Source organism: Mus musculus, chromosome 17, assembly GCF_000001635.26.
Source record: "Mus musculus strain C57BL/6J chromosome 17, GRCm38.p6 C57BL/6J".
NCBI lineage: Eukaryota > Metazoa > Chordata > Mammalia > Rodentia > Muridae > Mus > Mus musculus.
The window spans coordinates 25,162,175-25,182,280 of NC_000083.6; the positions used below are offsets into that span (position 1 = coordinate 25,162,175).

Genomic DNA, 20,106 nt, shown 5'->3' on the forward strand with positions numbered 1-20,106 from the left:
ATCTGTGTCCCATTTGCCTAGGACCTTTCCCTCCTGCTTTGTGTGTGACTCAGGCCTGTGATGGTCCCTAAACAACCTCTTCACTGTGGCCATAACCCAGTAGCCCTAGAGCCAGGGGAGACTCTTCTGCAATGGGGATACTTCACTGACCCCCAAATCTTTTCAGGATCCAGAAGTTAGGGAGTCTGCAAGACAGGGCATATGAGGGTTCAGGTTCCACTGGCAGTTGGCCATGAAGTCATAGGGTTCTGGTGAGAAAAAGAAGGTTCCAGAATAACTCAGCTGTACCTGCCTCCGTCAGGATTCACTAAAGAGGCAAGGTGGAAGGGCAGGAGCCACTATATACCTCCACTACTGCTCTCTGGGCTCCACAGCCTCTCTCCCTGACTCACCCCCTGAAGGTTCACAGTCTCCATTCTCGACCCTTGTCTTCTCCCCAAGATTCAGGCCTTCCCTCTTGACCCTCGAGTCTCCTTGCCTGCTCTGTGGCCCAAAGCCTTCTCTTCTGTCCCTCAGCCAATCCCCAGCTCCTGCAGCTTTCTGCCTGGATCACTTGCTTCTCTCCAGCTAACCACTCGGCCACCCTGGCCTGGTGCCCAACCTTGGGCAGCCACAGGGGCTCTGATAACCGTTGTCTGAGCTATAGGTGGTGGCCGCTGGTGAAGCCATGTCAGGTGAGCAGAAATGAGGGGTATACAGAGTAGTCCTGCTCTTAGACCTCACAGGTTCTCATGGAGCTGGCGAGGTGGGACCTCTCCCCTACTCTGCTTCCTAGGACTGTGTGTTCTCCCCCGGGACACTCAACCCCTCTTACCTGGACCTCCAGAAGGGCTGATCTATATGACCCAGAGATATGAGTCCCTGAGGTCAGGGTGACAGCAAGCAAGATTATAGGCACTACTACTGTCCTTGTGCACAAGCTCCAAGGTATCTCCTTCCAGAGCCAGCAGACGGCCCCTCACTAAGGCTTTCACCTTCACACCTGAGCACTGTCACACTCGAGGACCTGGAGCTGCTCTTAACAGAAGGCCTAGTCAGTGCTGAGACCTCAGAGAGAGATGAGTGCAGTGGCCGGGCGTCCGGCTCCTTGGTCCCTGAACAGGACACCTCTAAGCTGTGGAAACAGCTGGAGCAATGGTGAGCCTCACAGTGGATAAGAAAAGGGAGATGATAAACTGAGTGAGTTACCTCCAGGAGAGGCACAGCTTGACCCACCTGCTCTGGCCCTAATCAGGGTAGCTGAGCTGCAGGCTGAGGTGGTTCGTCTGAGGGGACACAAGGAACGCTGTGAGCATGCCACATTGGGCCTGCTTCGTGAGCTGTTGCAGGTTCGTGCCCGTGTGCAGATGCAGGCCTCAGAGCTGCGCCAGCTGAGGCAAGTAGTACAACAGGCAGCCTGGAGCCCAGAGAAGGAGGAGCTAGAGGTGAGTCCCTGGGTAGAGCAGCAGGTAAGAGTGAGCCACCCTTTTCCTGATGCTTGGAACACACACTTCCTGGATCCTGACACTGCTGTCCCCAGTCGTTTCAAGCTCTGGATCCAATGTGTCCTGTTGCATCTGTACTGCTTGGTAGGCACAGATTGAACCTGCCTAGCCCTCATTTCCTCCTCTTTGCAGTTATCTGGGCCCCAGAGCCAGAACCAGATGCAAACCCTGGATAAAAGGTACAGAGAGAGAGAAAGAGAGAGAGAGAGAGAGAGGGAGGGAGGGAGGGAGGAGCTGGGACCCATGCTTCCCTGCAGGAGCTGTCATTAGGGCCCACATGGACCTCATTTAAGTAAACAATAACTATAATAGTCCAACTCGGACTGGCTCTGCACACACTGGGGTGGGAGACTGGTTATGTGTCCCCATGGTCAGACCTGCCGCAACAGATGCTGCCTGGCTGCTCTGGGGCTAGCAGGGCAACTCCTTCCACCAGGCTGGTGGAGGTCCGGGAGGCTTTAACACACATCAGGAGGAAACAGGCTCTACAGGACTCGGAGCGGAAACATTCCGAGCAGGAGATAAACCTCAGGTGGGCCAACTTCTTGGACTACCTTGAAACCAGTTTTGTGTACACACTGGAAATCTCGGGCCAGAGCAAGGCTGAGGTCTTCCGTCCTGAGCCCTTAGTGCCCCCAGGGGAGCATCCTGTAACATGAATGCTGCACTTCTGACAACTGCGGCCCCACCTGCCTTCTCTCTTTCATTTGGTGCCTTGCCCTTACTAGGGATCCCCAAGGTCTATTTCCATGTGTCACCTGGGTGGATTGTGTACTCCATCCTGAGAAGGACCTAGGGCCCCCAGGATTCCCTAGCTGAGTTGGTGTTACCACACCTACTGCCTCTAGGCTGACCAACCTGACTGGCATGCTGAGCCAAGAGGAGCAGGGCCGGGAAGCAGCCTGCAGTGCCTTGCAGAAAAACCAAGAGGACACCAGCCAAAAGGTGGACCTTGGGTTGGCCAAGATGCAGGTACCTCCTGGAAAGCCAGGCCTAGCCGAGGCAGGAGTCATCACCAGCACTCTGTAAGACACCTCCAGTGTCCCTAGCCTCTGGCCTTGTCATCAGTGTCTCCCTTCCTGCAGTTGCTTGCTTCAGGGTACAAGGATAGGCTCACCAGTCACCCCTGTCTGATATGGTTGCCTCTCATCCCAGCTGTATTGCCCACTCACTGACCTTAGCTGCAATCTTAGGCACTGAAAACTCACTTCTACTGTCATGTAGCCAAGTGTCAGTTCCCTTGCTGCAGGTTTGGGGAAACCCACCCACCATCTCAGCTGGACTAACAGAAAGGGACAGCTGGCCCTGAAGCTCTGCCACAGCTGCTTTCAGCTTTAGCATTTATCTCAAGTAGGACTCACAGATTCCCAAGGCAGCATGTTCTCCTTCCACTGGGGACCCTCTAGAGGGGTCTCTGCATGGCGGTGGCGACATATACCTTTAATTCTAGCACTCAGGAGGCAGAGACAGGTGGATCTCTCCGTTCAAGGTCAACCTGGTCTACAGAACTGGTTCCAGGACACCAGAAAAAAACCCTGGCTTGAAATAAAAAGATTAGATAGATAGGTAATTAGATAGGTAAGTAATAGGTAGATAGGTAGGTAGGTAGGTAGGTAGATGGGCCTCTGCTTCTACATGGAGCTTAGGAATGGTTGGTTACACATGCCTGCCACCCAGCTTTTGGCTCTATAAATGTAGACCAGGGACTACAGCTGCTGTTCTGTGTGTAGGCTCCTCACAGGACAGAGTGGGCAGGATATACTGGATATTCCAGCTGTTCCAGCATAAGTCTGCTGCCCAGAAGTAGTGGCCTTCACCTCTGGCTGCTGGGAGTTAATGCACTGCCATCATCAAGAGCATGGAAGCCTTGGGCTGAGGATCCCTCACATGCTAGGCATGGGGGATACGGCTCTAATCGGGCCCTTCGAGGGTTCTTTGACATCAGTGTCAGGACTTTACATGCCACTGCCTGTTTTTGTAAGTTTTATTAGCATAGAGCCATGAACATTTGTTTAACATAGTGACAGTCGAGACTTTGAACAAGAATTGAGAGGCTTCAAAGGAGACCCTGGGAGTTTGAAATGTTTGCAGCGTGGCCCTTCAGAAAAAGTGGCCGAGGGATGGGTGTCTGGCTCAGTGGATGGATTGCTGGCCTAGCATGCAGAGTTCTGGGCTCAATCTCCAGCACCCATAAATCTGAGCCTAGTGACATGACAGGTGTGAAGCCAGCCTGGAACATACATGAGATCTTATCTTAAAAATAAAATGAAGCCACCTCTGTTTTAGGCTCCCTTCCTGCAGGGAAGGGAGGCCAGCAGTGGCTCAGATGAACATCACCCAGAAGGTGGCCCAGGCCTGAGAGCTGCGCCTGCTGTCAGGAGAGTCCTGTGGCCACAGAGGTGCTAGGCAGGTGATGCTGTGAGGTAGGTTTCTGGTGACTTTTCTTTGGTATATAAGGAGGCTCGACACCTCAGACTCAGCAACCCTCCCGTGAACCTTAACCTCCTGTGCTGGAATTAGAGGCATGTGCCACACCCAGACTGTCAGTCCTGACATTCCTGGGGAGACATAAGAGAAACATTTATTCACTCCAAATAGGGAAGGAGCCAACAAAGAAAGAGTCCAAGTCCAGCTTAGCGAGTAAATGAGTTTATTGGGGCTTCTTACAGGATAGCATGGGTAAGACAGGTAGACACAAACCAAAAAGCCCCCATGGCCCCACCATCAATATTTCACCTCTTCTACTTTAGCATTGGAGTAGTTGGGTAGGAGGGAGTGGTGGTTGTAATTGCAGGGAAAGGTCTATAGCTCTCCCTCCCCTCTCCCAGAGGGACTGTTAAGTCCCGTTCCCATAGATAGCTATCTGCTCAGAGCTGTTTGTCATTGCCATGACTGCAATCCAAGATCTCGACAGGTCACCACAACTGCTCAACTACATAATGGCACTGGCTATGGCAAGTCCCAAAGGAGACAGCCATACTACAGAGTGTGTGTGATGGGGGGACAGAAGGCTGTCCTGTGCCTTCTGACCCTCAGAGCAGCAAGAGAGCAACATGGGGAGGAGGCACAGCCCACGGGTTACATCTAGGATTCCCACCCACACCCTCACTTGCTGCAGCTATGCATGGGTGTTCCCACATGTCTGGGGGGGATGTCTTCACACCAGCTTCTCTTTTTTGGGGGGGTGGGGTTTGAGACAGGGTTTCTCTGTATAGCCCTGGCTGTCCTGGAACTCAGTCTGGAGACCAGGCTGGCCTCGAACTCAGAAATCCTCCTGCCTCTTGCCTCCCGAGTGCTGGGATTAAAGGCGGGTGCCACCACACCCGGCCACACCAGCTTCTCTTATGGAGGCTCCAGCTCAGCATGGAATTCAGTGCCCACTGAACAGCCTTTCCTGGATACCTCTTGAGTATCTGGATGTGTGCTGGATTGTCTAGGCCCCCTGACCTTGATTAGGTCTCTTCCTGACCCACGATCTAGTGTTCTGGGGAACAGTGGGTCCTATCTTCCCTACCTTTATTCCTGCCCAGTGCCTGCAACCTGGCTCTGCAGGGATTGGGAACATAGAGAGAATGAGACCTGGGTGAGAATAGGATATCTGGCGGGGAAACTTCAGGTGACTCTGTGGTCTCTCACAGGCCCAGATGACCAAACTCAACGAGGAAATGAGCCTTCGCTTCCTAAAGAGAGAGGCTAAACTATGCAGTTTTCTGCAGAAGAGTTTCCTGGCCTTGGAGCAGGTGAGGGCCTGGGTGGGGCCCAGTGTCCTCACGGATTATCCAAGTGAGCTACAAATTTACAGCTGCTGGGCTGGAGAGATGGCTCGGCGGTTAGGAGCACTGGCTGCTCTTCCAGAGGATCCAGTTTAATTCCTAGCAACCATATGGTGGCTCACTACTGTCTGCAACTCCCCTTCCAGGGGATCCAACACCCTCCACACCGGCATACATGCAGTCAAGGCACTCATGTACATAAAAATAAATAAGGAATTTTGAAAAACATTCACATCAGCTAGTGCTGTCTCCACAGAGAATGAAATCCTCAGAGAGTACACGGCAGATAGCAGAAAGCAGCCTACGAGAGGAACTGGAAAGCCGCTGGCAGAAGCTGCATGAGCTGACAGAGGAGCGCTTGCGGGCCTTGCGGGCACAGCGTGAGGTGGGCCTGGGTGGCCAGGTATGGTGGGAGATGGGGTAGTCACCAAGGCTCAGGGCCACTTCTGCCACAGCAGGAGGAGGAGGGTCACCTGCTGGAACAGTGCCGGGGCCTAGACAAAGCTGTGGTCTATCTGACCAAGTTTGTGCGACAGAACCAGGTGTCACTGAATCGTGTCCTGATGGCTGAGCAGAAGGCTCGGTGGGTGTCATATCAGGACAATGGTCCACTTGGCCCCTCGCTCAGCTAACCACTGGCTGAGCTCAGCTGGGGAACGCCCTGACCCCCTCATCCCCTGAAGCTGTCGGTTAGACACGTCATGACAGGATAGCAACCCTCTGCTAGAGTTCCTCTTCCTCCTCCACCCTGATCCTCACAGTCCCTTTCCGGTAGCACCCCTCCTCTGGTCCACAGGATCACCTAGGAGGTCCCAGAGCTAGCACGCAGGCCCCCTCCCTAGCCAGTGCTAAAGGGTAGTTTGGGTATCAATATGCAGGGAGGCCAAGGTGAGCTTGGAGGAGACCCAGGCCGGGGAGTTGGCTTCATATGTCCATGAGAATCTGGAGGCTGTGCAGATGGCTGGCAAGCTAGCCCAGCAGGAAACACAGGATGCACTGGAACTGGTAAGGGGCTGAGTGAGGGGGTGGTCAGCAGGGATCCCTGTGCATACAGGCATCCAGCAGAGCCTCTCTGGCTCCATGCTGTCCCATGCAGCTCCAAGAGAAGAGCCAGGTCCTAGAGGGGTCAGTAGCAGGGCTGGACCAGCAGCTGAAGGACTTGAGTGACCACTGTCTAGCTCTGAGCTGGAGGCTAGATCTGCAGGAGCAAACACTAGGCCTGAAGCTGTCCCAGGTAAGGTGGACAGACTGGTAAGGACGGGCAGTAAAGGATGGGACCATGGGTAGAGACCTGATCCTCTGATCAGGCAGGGTGGCTCCTGCAGCCCCTGGGCCCCTAGCACTCTTTTTCTCTTTCCTTCCCCACTCTCTTCTTTGCCCCTCCCCCTTTCTTTATTTCACCTTTCAGCTGGGTGTGGCAGAACATTACTTTAATCCCAGCTATGGAGGCAGTAGCAGAGGCAGGCAGATGTCTGTAGTCCAAGGCCAGCCTTGTCTACAGAACAAGTTCCGGGACAGCCAGTACTGTTAAATAGAGCAACCCTGTCTTGAAAAAGTACCGCCCGACCCCCATTTCCCTTTAAAGCATACAGTTCAATGGGTTTTGTTTAGTTATATATTTCATCTGTTTGAGTTTCTTTTATGTAGGTTTTTTATTTATGTGTCTGTGTGTACATACCATATGTGTGTAAGTGCTCAGATAGGGGGAAGAGTGTGTTGGTCTCCTGAGGCTGGAGTCACAGAGCATTGTGAGCCACCCAGCCTGGGTACTGAGAACCAAACTCCAGTCATCTGGAAGAACAGCAAGTGCTCCTAACTGCTGATCCATTACTTCACCCCATTATTATTATTTTTTCACTATTGTTTTGTCTTAAGAGAGGATCTTGCTATGTAGCCTAAGCTGGCCTGATGTAGCCTAGGCTGGCCTGTGTGTGATCCCAACCTCAGGAGTCCAAGGCAGGAAAATTATGAGCTCAAGCCTGACCCTAACTAACACCCAGCACTTTTAGTGCATTCACAGGAGAGGTTATCCAGGTCGGCTCCAGAGCCTGACAGTCCCTCTCCTCTGCCATCTAGCTCTGCTCTGTGTACCGTAGGCTCTTCATCCCAGCACAAGCCTTTCATCTTGGCCTTCTCTCCTGAGCCACCTTCATGGGTCATCCCTGTTGTGCGTGCGGATGTGTGCTCCATCCCTTGGTAGCTCGATAATGTTCCCATGTGTGGACAGGTCATGTTTTGCATACTCATTCCTCTGTTGATAGACACAAGAGGCCATTCTCTTTTGAAGCTGCTGTGAACACACCCTCTGGTGTGGCAGGTGGATCTTCCAACCTTGCCTGGCTCTGCATCCTCTCTGGGTATGTATGGCCAGAGCAGCTGCCAGCAGGGTCCATTGACTGCAATGTCTGTACCCTCCTGCAGTATGGCCAGTCTGTTCTCTGTTCCTGTCATGGAACAGCTGTCAGCTCCTCAAGGGCATGGTTCTGCTCAGCTGAATGGCCCTGACTGGTAAGGCCATCCCAGCTGCTGTAAGACTGGAATAGCTGTGCTCTGCGGTGTCTGGCCAGGCTCTCCGGGCAACCTGCATGCTTTATACAAATGTGTTTTAGAGTCAGATACTCTGCCTCCTGGCTTCAGCAGGCCCTGTCTACCATCCCTCACTGGATGTTGAAATTGTAGAAGCAGGCTGCATGGGAAGGTATGGAGAGAGAGTCCCTGAAGGATCTGGTCCAGTGGCTGAAAGAAGTCACAGCACACTTGGAGGAGGTGCAGGAGAAAGTGAACAGCCTCCCCCAACAGGTGGGTAAGGCCAGAGTTGCAGCTAGCCTTGAGGCTCTATACCTTGGCTGGGTTTGAGCTGGCCTGGGGCTCCCAGATGGCTGTACTAAGTCACCCTGGGCTCCTACATATTCCACATTTCTTTTTTTTTTTTTTAAGCTTTATTTATTTATTATATGCAAGTACACTGTAGCTGTCTTCAGACGCACCAGAAGAGGGCGTCAGATCTCATTATGGATAGTTGTGAGCCACCATGTGGTTCTGGGATTTGAACTCAGAACCTTTGGAAGAGCAGTTAGTGCTCTTAACCACTGAGCCATCTCTCCAGCCCCCATCTTCCACATTTCAGATAGAAAGTATCTCCAACAAGTGTGTCATTCACAAAAGTGAAGTGGATGTGAAGATCTCCGCTGAGGGCAAGGCCAGGTGAGGGTTCGAAGCCACCCAGGCCTCTCGGAAGTACAGAAACTCTCTGGCCTCCCTTGATCTTTCTGGTCCTTCCAAGCCCTGCACCTCTGCCTGGATGGTTGCCCGGCCCCCAACTAGTCCCACCCTGTGCTCTATCTCCTCTAGAATAGCTTGCACCCTCAAAGTTGAGCCCTGTGACAGCCTCTTCCTTGGGCTCTAGAACCCTCTATAACCAGCCCCTGGCGCCTACAGGGAGTTTGAGGTTGAGACTGTGCGACAAGAGCTAGCTGCCCTGCTGATGTCTGTGCAGCTTCTGAAAGAGGAGAACCCTGGACGGAAGATTGCTGAGATCCAGGGGCAGCTGGCCACGGTATCCCTTGGGGCCCAGGAGTCACCTATGTCTGTCTGCTTCCCTAAACTCCAGGCCCCGAGTATTTCTGTGCTAGTGGGTACATTTGGACGTCAGCCGTCCATGTCTGCCTGTGATTAGAGTTGTGTTTAGTTTCAGAAGCAAATGATAAAGTTGGAGAACAGCCTTCAGGCCAACAAAACCATCCAGAACCTGAAGTTTAATAATGAGACCAAGCTGGTGAGAGAAAACTCTGGGAGAACCGCTGACCCCTCACACTCTGCCAGCCTGCCCCGAGTCGCTCTGTTCCCATCTCTCCAGGGCCCCGGAATACATTAGCTGGGTGGTGCTGAACAGTGCTTCCTGGAGGTGAAAACTGCCCCCCCCCACTGGGCTTCCTCTACAGGAGCAGTCCCCACATACACACATCTGCCACCCACCACTGTGATCCAAGTCCCACTTCTCTGTACTTGTCTTGCTCTCCATGGGTCCTCTTGGCCCCATCTCTCTGCACTTGCAGCGCACAGAGGAGATTGCAACCCTGCGTGAGAGCATGCTGCGCCTGTGGAGTGAGGAGGGTCCCTGGCCACTGACCCTGGGCAGCAAGCGGGTATTCATGTCCCTGGTGAGGCAGCGGTTCTTCATCAAGGACGTAGCCCTGGACGCAATGGTCTCTGTGAACTCCTGGGGAGTGTACCAGGCTGTGAGGTGGGCAGCTGAGAGCCTGGGTCTCCCAAGGGTAGTAGCACAGCCACAGGGGCTGTGTTGTGTATGAGCCACGTCTCTGGGCAGGTGGCTTCGTTGGAAGAGATTCCTCTTGAACTTGGTGGCCCAGAAAAGGCCCGGAGTGACCTCAGCGATGACCCAGTGGAAGCCTGCATATGAGGTCACATCTCTGACTGTGTTCCAGAAATAAACATGCCAGTTCTTGTACCTACTGGCGCCAGAGTCTCCTGTTATCTGATGGAATGGCTTTTCCACAGCTCACAGGCCTGACAAGGGTGTCAAGTAGTGAGAGGGACCACACTCAGAAGGCCTGAGGTTATTAGACCTGAAGGACCCCTCCTGCCCCGCCTCGTGCAAGGTCAAGCTCTCAGGTTCCCTGGGAGTTGTGTGCAGGGGCACCCAGGCCACACCTCTCAGGACATACCCCTGTTGCCTATGAGGACAAATGTGAAGACTGAGGACAGGGTCCTCAGACATCCTCAGCCCCACCCACCCACTCACTAACACTGAAGTGCCAAGGAAGCCACTTGTGAGCGTGAATCTGGAGAGTGAGCATCTAGTAGGTTTCTGTGTGATCAGGCAGTGTCCCTGTGACCAGGCAGTGTCCCTCTTCTAGCCTCTCAAGAAAACCTGGACTCTGCGTGTGGCCCCTAATCCTGCCACCCGCCTGGCTGAGGACACAACACATGGAACCACCAGCTCTAGCCCAACAGAGACAGGAGGGCTGGCCTGGTTTTAGACCCAACCCAGCTGCTCTGTGCCACTGACTTGCATCTCGGAAATGGCCTCATAATGAAGGGCAAGGGTGTACAGGCGATCCATAGTTCTTGCCTGAGTTCCATTCACTTCCCCTGGGCAGAGTCCTGAGGCCTGCTGTGTATAGTGGGGTCCACCAAGAGCCGGAGCTGGTAGCCAGGTGTGGCGGGTCTGGATAAGGGCTCTCTCTCTCTCTCTCTCTCTCTCTCTCTCTCTCTCTCTCTCTCTCTCTCTCTCTCTCTCTCCTCTCAGTACTGGTGGCAACAGTTCCAGGCTTGGCACAATTTCAGATCCTCATGGCCTGCTCTCCTCTTGAGAGAGCACTAACTGCATGACTACTTAGACAGACCTACTAGGGCAGGGCCTGTGCTACAGGCAGGAGGTGCTGGGTTGTTCTGAGGGTAGAAATGGCCACTCTGCCCCGGCACACTCCTGACTTGCCTACTCACTAGACCTCAGCCAACTGTGTCCCCTCCAGGCCTTGGGTGCCTCCACTCTGCAGCTCAGAACCACCCTCAGCAGACCAGCTGGCCAGTAGATCACTAAAATCTGGTGTGCCCACGTGCAGTAGGCCTAGTGGGTTGGGCACAGGCTCCTTCCAGAAGGATGGAGGCAATTTTCTTTGGGTCATGGGAGTAATGTGGCTATACTTCCGCTCTAGCCTTAGTCTTCGGCAAGCTGATATTCTAGGCCTGGAGAACTGCCGAAGGCCATAATCAAAGAGCTCAGCCAGGGGGCCCAGTGGTGGCACCCTGTCTCCTCTGTGGCCCAGCCTGTGCACCTGACCCTCAGGCCCCCCAGGTAAATGCATCCTGAACTCAGCAGCCTCCTCATCCTCTGGGGGCCCATCCTGTGCCAGGCATACCAGATCAGCATAGTAGAGATCCCGGGCAGAGCAGCTGGCTGGTTGGCTGTCAGCATAGATGTCTTGGGCATCTGGGTCTTGCCCTGTGTCCTTGCGTCCAAAATACCGCTGGATGTCACCACTAATGAGCTCTGAGAAGCGCAGAAGCTGCATTGGGGTCTCAGGGCTGCTGGGGTCCTGAGGGACTACTCCTGAGCTCTGGGAGTCTGGGCCACAGCCCTGTGACCCCTCACCTTGCTGGTCCTGGTCTACCTCTTCTTCTTCCTCCTCTTCCTCTTCCTCTTCTTCTTCCTCCTCCTCTTCTTCAGAAATTTCTGGAGCCTCCAGGTCTATGGGCAGGAAGGACTCATGTGATGGTAGGGGCAGCCGGAAGTCACAGACAGACCGTATAACACCAGCAGCCATCTTGTTGAGGTCCCCAAAATTCTGGGGTTCCCTGGAGCAGCAGACACAAGCTAGGAGAGAAGTGAGAGGATGGGTTAGCAAGTTAGGGCTGGCAGTACCCACTAGATGAGCCTGGATGTGTGACCCACAAAAGGCTGCTTCAGCTCTTTCCTCTCTCCATCCCTGGACCTCCTGAGCTCAGAGAGGACCTGGCTTAGAGGGATGTACAGGATCCTCTTGTGTAGGGTGGAGCTATCATGGTACAGGGGAACCAGGTTGTACCATGAGAACAACCACAGTTGTGATCACTCAGGCCACAGGGTAGGGCCAAAGGCAGACGTCCTAGAGGCCAGTACTAACCAGACAGGAAGGGACAGGCACTGGACAAGGCGTCTACCCTGTCCCAGCTTGGATCACTGTGGTGACAGGACCAGAACCTGCCTTGACAGCCTCAAATGCCTGGCAAATGCCATGGGGAGCTTCTGGGGCTGTGACAGCCAAAGAGCTCCACCAGACCTGGTTCCTATGTAGCTACTGTTAGCTACAGTCCTGGCTCCCTTTTTGAAGAGATGCAATTGTTAGGGTGTTGTTTCTTTCTTTTTTCTCCCTCTTTTTCCTCCTCCTCTTCCTCCTTCTTTGGTGTTTGTTTGTTTGTTTGTTTGTTTGTTTGTTTTGAGATAGGACCTCTTCAGCCTTGGCTATCCTAGAACTTGCTATATAAACTGGACAAGCGGGGCTGGTGAGATGGCTCAGTGGGTAAGAGCACCCGACTGCTCTTCCAAAGGTCCGGAGTTCAAATCCCAGCAACCACATGGTGGCTCACAACCATCTGTAATGGGATCTGACGCCCTCTTCTGGTGTGTCTGAAGTCAGCTACAGTGTACTTACATTAAATAAATAAATAAATAAATAAATAAATAAATAAATAAATAAATAAATAAATAAAAACTGGGCCAGCTTCAAACTCACAGAATTCTGCTTGTCCCCACTTCCAGAGTGCTAGGATTAAAGGCATGTACCACCCCTCTTGGGTAGTAATTCTTATTTTTTAAGAAAAGGGTGTCAAGCCAGATGTGGTGGTGCACGCCTTTAATCTCAGAACTCAGGAGGACAGAGAATCTCAGAACTCGAGAGGGCAGAGGCAGGCGGATCTCTGAATCTGAGGTCAGCTCGATCTCCAGACAGCCAGCACAACAGAGAAAAACTGTGTCTAGAAAAACTGAAGAAAAGAAAGAGAGAGAGAGAGAGAGAGAGAGAGAGAGAGAGAAGAGAAGAGAAAGAAAAGAGAGGGAGAAGGGAGAGAGGGGTTCTCACTTTGGAGCCTAGACATGGCTCTCTCTCTTCCTTGCTAGTGACCCTACAGTAGATCTCAACCCTAGAGCCACCAGGCTACTTTCCAGAGGAAGGGGAGAGCAGGTATCCAACAAGGCATATCAGAATACAATCTCTATCTGAGAGACCTGGGTGTGAGAAGCCCCTTAGATCTGCTCAGGGTCAAACTTCCCAGCCCCTCTCTGCTATCCTGAAACCCTGAGTTTGGGAAGTACTGGGCTGGCTACTTCGATGTCCTACATTGCTGGATCCTCTGTCTCAGGAGGTGTCCAGCATTCCTGATACTAGTCTTTGAGGGTGACTGCTAGTGGAGAGTTTAATGCAGATATATTTCCAGTGGGAGGGACCCCCCCAACCCCCAGTGGTGTGACCACCCCAGAAGACTCCAGCATTCACACAGGCTCCTACCTGAGACTGCAGAGCTCACTCAGCAGGCCCACCTCCACCTGGGGCGCAAGCATTTATAGCTGGGCTCCACAACTGCCTGAGGCTGGCAAATATTTGGCAACGGCATTGTCATCGCAGACTGGGCAAACAGAGCCCGTTTGTTTTAGCGCCCAGCAACCAGAGCCCTGCGGGGGGAGTACCCAAAGACTGCCTCACCTGCACGCAGCCTGCCGGGGGAACATGGAGTGTTTGCCTCAGGCCCAGCTGGTCCACACCCTGGACCCGAGGACCCTTATCTATACTGCTGATTGGGGCCCCATCCAAGCTGTGTCAAATAGGCAGAAAATTAAATTTCATGCTATTTTGAGTTCTGGAGTACACCTCTCCAGAGGACATCCTGCCTGCAGTGCATGCTATAAACCATGCTCTGCAGCAACAGGACCTGGAGAAAGGGGGGACTGGGGCTATGCAACCTCTCACTAGATCCAGGATGGGAGCTAATATGTGCAGTCCTTGTAACCCCTTCCAAGCCCCTCCACCCTCTGGGCCTTTGTTCAGCTAAGATTAACCATGACCCTGTCAACCAGCCCAGTAAGGACTTTGAGAAGGACTCTCATGTGGTGGCTGCCATCCACTTGCCCAGAAACCCAGCTGTACTTGTCATCAGCCTGATTGAACCAACCGCTGAGCATCCTTGGTGGGGTGAAGACAAGGTACCTCCTTTCCCTGGTTGGAAGCCTAGATGGAGTTGGGGGGCTCCTCTCCAATCTTTCTGGTGGTGTAGTTTCCTCTGGCTTCCTTAATCACTGATCCCAATTTGGGTGGTTTTAGAACAGGGTGTCTTCTCTGTCCTCCTGGAGTCAAAGCTGAGACGCCAGTGAGGCTGGTGCCTGGGGTCCTGCCAGCCGCTTCTGTTTCTTGTCTCAAAGCCTGTCATAAGCATCAATGCTGTCATCTGCACTTGGCTTGCTTTTTTTTTTTTTAAACCTTGGGACAGGGTCTTGGTGTGTAGCCTGCGCTGGCGTCAGACGCGTGTCTATCTGAGTACTGGCTTTGCAGGAATATACCACCATGCTTGGCTAGCAACTCTTACACAGATGTTCACCACTGGATTTAGGACTGCCTGAATCCAGCACACCCTCAGCTTTAACTAGTCACATCTACAAAGAGTTTTTCCAAGAAAATTCAGTTTAGGGTAGATGTGTATTTAGTGGTGGATACTATTCTAGCCGATCCAGGTACCCTCCAGGAAGAATGTAGCCCCTAGAGCACTCAGCTGCCCTGAAGTAGCCCCCAGTGACTACTAGCGCCATCAGCTGTGGTTCCTCCTGCTGCTACTGGGGTTAAGTCTAAGGACAGGAAAATGGTTCTTCTCAGCGAAGCTTTCACCACTTCAGCCTCAAAATATTTACTGATTATCTCTCCGTCCAGCGCTTCACCCGGCTCGGGGGTTAAGGGGGATTTGGGTACCACCTACCTTCCTCCAGTCCTTCTTTGCTCTTGGCACCGCCCTCACTTTAGGCAAGGACACCACTTTGATTTCAAGCCAGTGAAGCCCTAACCTCCAGTCTAGGCTTATGTCACCTGACACCATGACCTTCAGCTTTGTCCTGCCCTCACCTCCCCAGCCCATCTGGACTTGATGGCTTCAGTGAGTTTGTGGCTCCTGGAGGGTAGGCGGCTAGGGAGCCAACCCTGAAGATGCTTTACCATGCCTGGTTACTGCAGTCAGGGCTCCTACCCAGCACAAGGAAGCCACAGAGAAATGAAAAGTTAAGTCCTAAGGAGGAGCACCTTAAAGGGCTGAGCTGAATTGGGGGTGTACTAAGATTGATAGCCACCTGCCCAACGTGCCCAAAGATCAAGGTTAGATTAGATCTCCAAGGCCATATACACTGAGTATGGTGGCACATGCCTGTAATCCCCTACAAGCATTGGGAGGTGGAGGCAGGAGATTCAGAAGTTCATGGTCACCCTTTGCAAGACCAAGGCCACACTGTGCTATATGAGATCTATGGCCAAAAAACAAAACAAAACAAAACAAAAACAAAAAAACACCCAAAAAACTGTAAGCAAAGATGGCACCCTGGTGTGAATGTCTGGGGAGCTGTACACATCTGTAGACTAGGTTGTCTGCTTGGAGCTGAGCCCCGAAGAAGGGCAACAAGGGTCAACTACACACCCAACAGGACACTGGAAGGCTTGGGGAAAGTGGTGGCATAGCTGCTGCCTCTTCTCAGGCAGGAAACTTGGCCCACATCCCCAGTGAGTACCAGATGAGACTTCTGCTGTGGAATAAAATGAGCCTGGCTAGGCCCAGGTCTGTGTCCATTCTAGTCTGGATTCCATCTACTTCTGACCCTACAGTCTGACCATGTTAGACTCCAGGGTCTGAAACCACTGTCCAGTCTTGGCTCTGGGCAGCACTGCTTCAGCCTCAGCTGACTCCCTTCTCACCCCACCAAAGCCCAAACCTGCAGGAGGACCAGGCGGGGGTCTGCTGGGGACACTCTCTACTGCTGGGTGTGAGAAGGACAAGCTGGCCCAGGAACAGGACAGGGACAGGTTGGGTGATATAACACTGACAGATGGGCCTGGGGTCTACAGCTGCACCTTGCTGGGTAGGCAGGGAAGGGATAGCCAGGGTCTCAGGGAGTGCCCAGAAGGTCATGTGGATTGTGGCCTGCATTCCACACTGAGCAGCCCCGGAGACGGAAAGACATACTGAGGCTGTGAGTGCAGATTACCACTGGCTCACTTGGTCAAGCCTTGAGCTTTCTGAACCTTGGGTTGAGTGCTTCAGGAGAAGGAAATGAGACCCAATTCTGCCTGGAGAAGGTCCCACCTGTATGTGACCAAAGAATGAACTTTGAAAGAGCTGGGTGTGAGGACTAGCTGAGGCAGGCAGCGTGTCTCAGCAAATTGAGAGTCTGGGAAGACTCAGTCACTGTCAAGGAGCCAGAATCCTTGAGGTCAATACAGCGTCAGGCAGAGGAGGAGATCAGAGACAGAGACTAGAAGATGTTCTATTTAGAAGATGCTCTAATGTTGGCTTTGAATATGGAGGAAAGAGCCACGAGTGAAGGATTCTGGGATTTTCAGGAGCTGGGAAACACAAGGGACCCAGTTTTCTTTGCAGTCTCTGGAATGTCATCTGATACCTCAATTCCAGGGCCAGTGAAACTCCCCTGGACTCCAAACCCTTCTTGGAAATTCCACTAAGCCACACAGCTGACATTATAAGCATTGACACAATCAGAAAGCCATAGTAAGAGTCATGGCTCTAGATGGACGTAGGTGGGTTTGTAGGACACTTGCTGGCTGTGAAATATATAGACAGTCTCCCAGCATGGGAAACCCTTGTGTCAATGTCCTAGTTAAGACCATGCTTAGGTGATCTCATGAACTCTAGAGCCAAGAGCTGGGTGTGGCAACACTTGATTGTAATCTTAACTCTAAGAAGTCAGAGTCAGGAGGATCCTGTGGTCCAACTAACCTAACCTTCTTGAGTTTCAGACTAGTGAGCAACTGTCAGAAAATAAAAAGGTAAGGCTGGGGATGGTGGCACATACCTTTAATTCCAGAGTTTGGAGGAAAAGCCAAGTGGATCTTTGTGAGTTTGTGGCCAACCTAGTCTACATAGTGAGTTCCAAGATAGCCAGAGCTACATAGAGACATGTATGTATTTACATGTCTCTACATATATACATACATACATACATACATACATACATACATACATACATACATACAAATAAAAAGGTAGACAGTACCTGGAAAACTATACCTAAAGTTGTCCTCTGGCTTCCACATACATTTGAACACACTTTCACAGGCACCCTTCCCCACATACATGCACACCCCACTACACATGCACCCTAACACACAATCATACATACACATATATGGGGACACATGCAAAGAAACCAAAGAACACCAGAGCCTCAGCTGTTTCCTATGTGTGAAGAGACCTGCTCCCCAGTGCTTGGGTTTCACCATGCTCCACACACACCATCTTCCCCACTTTGTCCAAACCAGGCATCTGGATAGCAGGACAAGATCTTGGACAGTCTTAGGTCCTGAGTGGGCCAAGTGCAGACACACCCACTAGTGCTGGCTGAGAGAAGGCTGTCCGCTGGCAGTCTTGAAGGACTTTGTCCTTATCCTGGAGAAATTTTGGTGTTCTTCACTCCCTGGGAAGAGGCCATGGAGAAAACCACAAAGCTAGGATGGAAGATTCTAAGAAAACAGAGCAGCCGGGCGTGGTGGCACACACCTTTAATCCCAGCACTCGGGAGGCAGAGGCAGGCGGATTTCTGAGTTCGAAGCCAGCCTGGTCTACAAAGTGAGAGTTCCAGGACAGCCAGGGCTAAACAGAGAAACCCTGTCTCGAAAAACTAAAACAAAAAACAAAACAAACAAACAAAAACAACCAAACAAAAACAACCAATGACAACAACAACAACAAAAACACAGCAAATGGTTGTCTGTGAAAGGAACCCTTAGAAGGGCCTATAGGGCTGGCATGGGTATGGGAGGCCTGGGCTAGGAAGCCAAAGAAGGACCTGATGCTTAAGTCCAAGCAAAAGGGAAGGACCTCTCCCAGGGCAGACCTAGAGTGCTAATGGACGGAGGATCTGGGGACTTGGCATGGTGAGGGAGTCACCCTCATATTTCACCCGTGTTCAGGACAGAGCAGGTGTAGGGAGTGGTTGAGCTAAAGCTTTTGTTTCTGGTAAAGCGTGGTTGGGGTCTCTGGGTCAGTGGAGAGACACACTCAATGGCCAGGTAGAGCCCCTGTCACCCCATCCTAGTCATCTGCCATCTTGGGACCCTGGAAGAGGCTGGGGCTGCAGCATATGTGCTAGCATCTGCTCCTAACTGGGATATGTTTGGGGTTGGGCTCAGAAAAGCACTCTGCCCCCATCCTCTGCCCCCACCTGCCCCCACGCACTGTCAGGCCTCAGACCCTGGGAGACTCTGCCCTTACAAAAGCACAGACCTGCCTGCCCCCAGGCACCTGGTATCTATCTTCCTGGTAAAATCAATAGCTCCAATATGTCAGCTCTTAAGTGGAGCTACAATAAATTGCCCTGCCATTAAGCCCACTGACGGCTGCTGCCGCCTCTGCCTCCCATTAGTGAGACATTAGGCTTCCTGTGAAATTTCCCTGTGTGCTTTGCAATAATGAGGGCTTAGGTGTTGGTTATGTACCTGAGGGGTGCAGCAGTGGCTCCACATGCATCACATCCTAGACCTTCTACTGAAGAGTTGCTCCTTCTGCAGATTCCTGGCCAGGCTCCTGTGGCATAGCCTACTGGGAAGAGTGGGTCTTAACAGTTTGTTAAGGAGCAGATAGCTGAGGAATGGAGTCCAAGGCTTTGCCCTGGATCAGGTGCTGTCAGAAGCAGGATGTGGAGAAATGGTGTCTGTACCAGTTGCTGGGTCCTGTGACTGAGTACCATAAACTTGGTAACTTAAACAACAGCCATGTGTGGCAGGAAAGATGGCTCAGCATTTAAGTGTGCTTGCTGTTCTTAGAAGGACCTGGGTTCTGTTCCCAGTGCCCACATGGTATCTTACAACTGAACCTAATTCCAGTTTTAAAGGATCCAGTGAACTCTTCTGGCTCTGTATACACCAGTCTGTATACACATACACAGAGCACATATATACATACATACATACATACTACAACATACATACACACATTGCAAAACATATACACATAAACTAGACTTAAAATTCATTTCTTTTCTTTTGCTTTTTTTTTTTTTTTTTTTTTTTTTTGAGACAGGGTTTCTCTATAGCCCTGGCTGTCCTGGAACTCACTCTGTAGACTAGGCTGGCCTCGAACTCAGAAATCCACCTGTCTCTGCCTCCCAAGTGCTGGGATTAAAGGCGTGTGCCACCACGCCCGGCTTGCTTTGTTTTTCAAGACAAGGTTTTTCTATCTAGTCCTGGCTGTCCTGGAACTCAATCTGTAGACCAGACTGGCTTTGAACTCACCGAAATCTGCTTTCCTCTGCCTCCCAATTACTGGAACTAAAGGCATGCACCACCACTGCTGGCTCATTTGGTTTTTTGAGACAGAGTTTCTCTGTGTAGCCCTGGCTGTGTTGAAACTCACTCCATAGATCAGGTTTCCCTCTGCCTCCCAACTAGTGGGACTGAAGGCATGTGCTATTACTGCCCAGCTTAATATTTGTAAAAAGTTTAAAAAGAGTATTCCTAATAGTCTGGAAGCCTGAAATTTCAAATGCTCCTTGCTACAGTTTGGGGAGATTATTCCCGGTCTCTCTCCCTCCTTCTGGGAGCGGGGGGGGGGGGGGGAAGCGGGGGGGGGGGAATCCTTGGCTGCCGCTTCCTAACATCCTGGGACTTTCCTACTGCCCTTTGCCTTGCCTTCTCATCTGAAACCACATTCTGAAAATCCTGACAATGAATTAACAGCCTATTTTCACCAGTATGACATCTTTGTAAACCATTTCATTTGCAACTAAGCAAGGTTCCAATCTTGTTTTCAGGCATGGGAACACTGTTCACTCCAGTACAGCAATGCCAGCCCCAGGAAGATATGTGATTGGGGTGTGTGCGCGCATGTGTGTGTGCATGTGTGTGCATATGTGTGTGTGCATGTGTGTGTGTGTGCTCCCGAGCGTGTATGTGCGTGTGTGCGTGTGTGTGCATGTGTGTAGGTCCCATGTGTGCAGGTGCAAGGAGTCTAGAGGTTATGTTCCTTAGGAGCCACTTAGCTTGTTTCTGAGCGAGGGTCTCTTACTGGGACCTGGGACTTGGCAGTTAAGCCATACTGGGTAATGAGAGAGCTCCACAGATCCCTCTTTTCTGCATCCCCAGAGCTGG

General features: G+C 51.9%; 2 protein-coding genes across 11 annotated transcripts, besides 1 other annotated feature; one reads left to right on the forward strand and one right to left on the reverse strand.

Moving 5' to 3' along the window:
• Ccdc154 (coiled-coil domain containing 154) lies at positions 1-9,739 on the forward strand. 9 transcript variants are annotated; one of them, XR_385305.3, is made up of 17 exons: positions 1-674; positions 942-1,137; positions 1,235-1,424; positions 1,617-1,663; positions 1,921-2,016; positions 2,333-2,456; positions 5,123-5,224; positions 5,514-5,642; positions 5,713-5,840; positions 6,136-6,262; positions 6,354-6,491; positions 7,867-8,056; positions 8,385-8,461; positions 8,696-8,813; positions 8,946-9,032; positions 9,313-9,500; positions 9,585-9,725. XR_385305.3 is itself a non-coding variant. In XM_006523949.3 (17 exons), exons 1-17 carry the CDS (start codon positions 668-670, stop codon positions 9,706-9,708), a joined length of 1,998 nt encoding a protein of 665 aa, XP_006524012.1. In that variant the 5' UTR covers positions 1-667; the 3' UTR covers positions 9,709-9,725. The 9 variants fall into 9 exon arrangements, 7 of the variants coding, with proteins under 7 accessions (XP_006524012.1, XP_006524014.1, XP_006524015.1 ...); XM_006523949.3 differs by having other exon boundaries at positions 7,937-8,056; NM_001079929.2 differs by having other exon boundaries at positions 287-674; positions 5,716-5,840; positions 7,937-8,056; positions 9,585-9,739.
• On the reverse strand, positions 8,980-18,644 carry Percc1 (proline and glutamate rich with coiled coil 1). 2 transcript variants are annotated; one of them, NM_001370860.1, is made up of 2 exons: positions 18,457-18,644; positions 8,980-11,594 (listed from the first exon to the last, which is right to left on the reverse strand). In NM_001370860.1, exon 2 carries the CDS (start codon positions 11,542-11,544, stop codon positions 10,723-10,725), a length of 822 nt encoding a protein of 273 aa, NP_001357789.1. In that variant the 5' UTR covers positions 11,545-11,594; positions 18,457-18,644; the 3' UTR covers positions 8,980-10,722. The 2 variants fall into 2 exon arrangements, with proteins under 2 accessions (NP_001357789.1, NP_001357788.1); NM_001370859.1 differs by lacking the exon at positions 18,457-18,644 and adding an exon at positions 13,264-13,458.
• Positions 12,858-14,369: a promoter, noted in NCBI's record as "ICR region deleted in mouse ES cells". NCBI's record gives its function as "drives expression of the Percc1 gene in developing gastrointestinal tissues" and the evidence as "EXISTENCE:knockout evidence [ECO:0001091][PMID:31217582]".
• Positions 18,645-20,106: the final 1,462 nt, after the last annotated feature.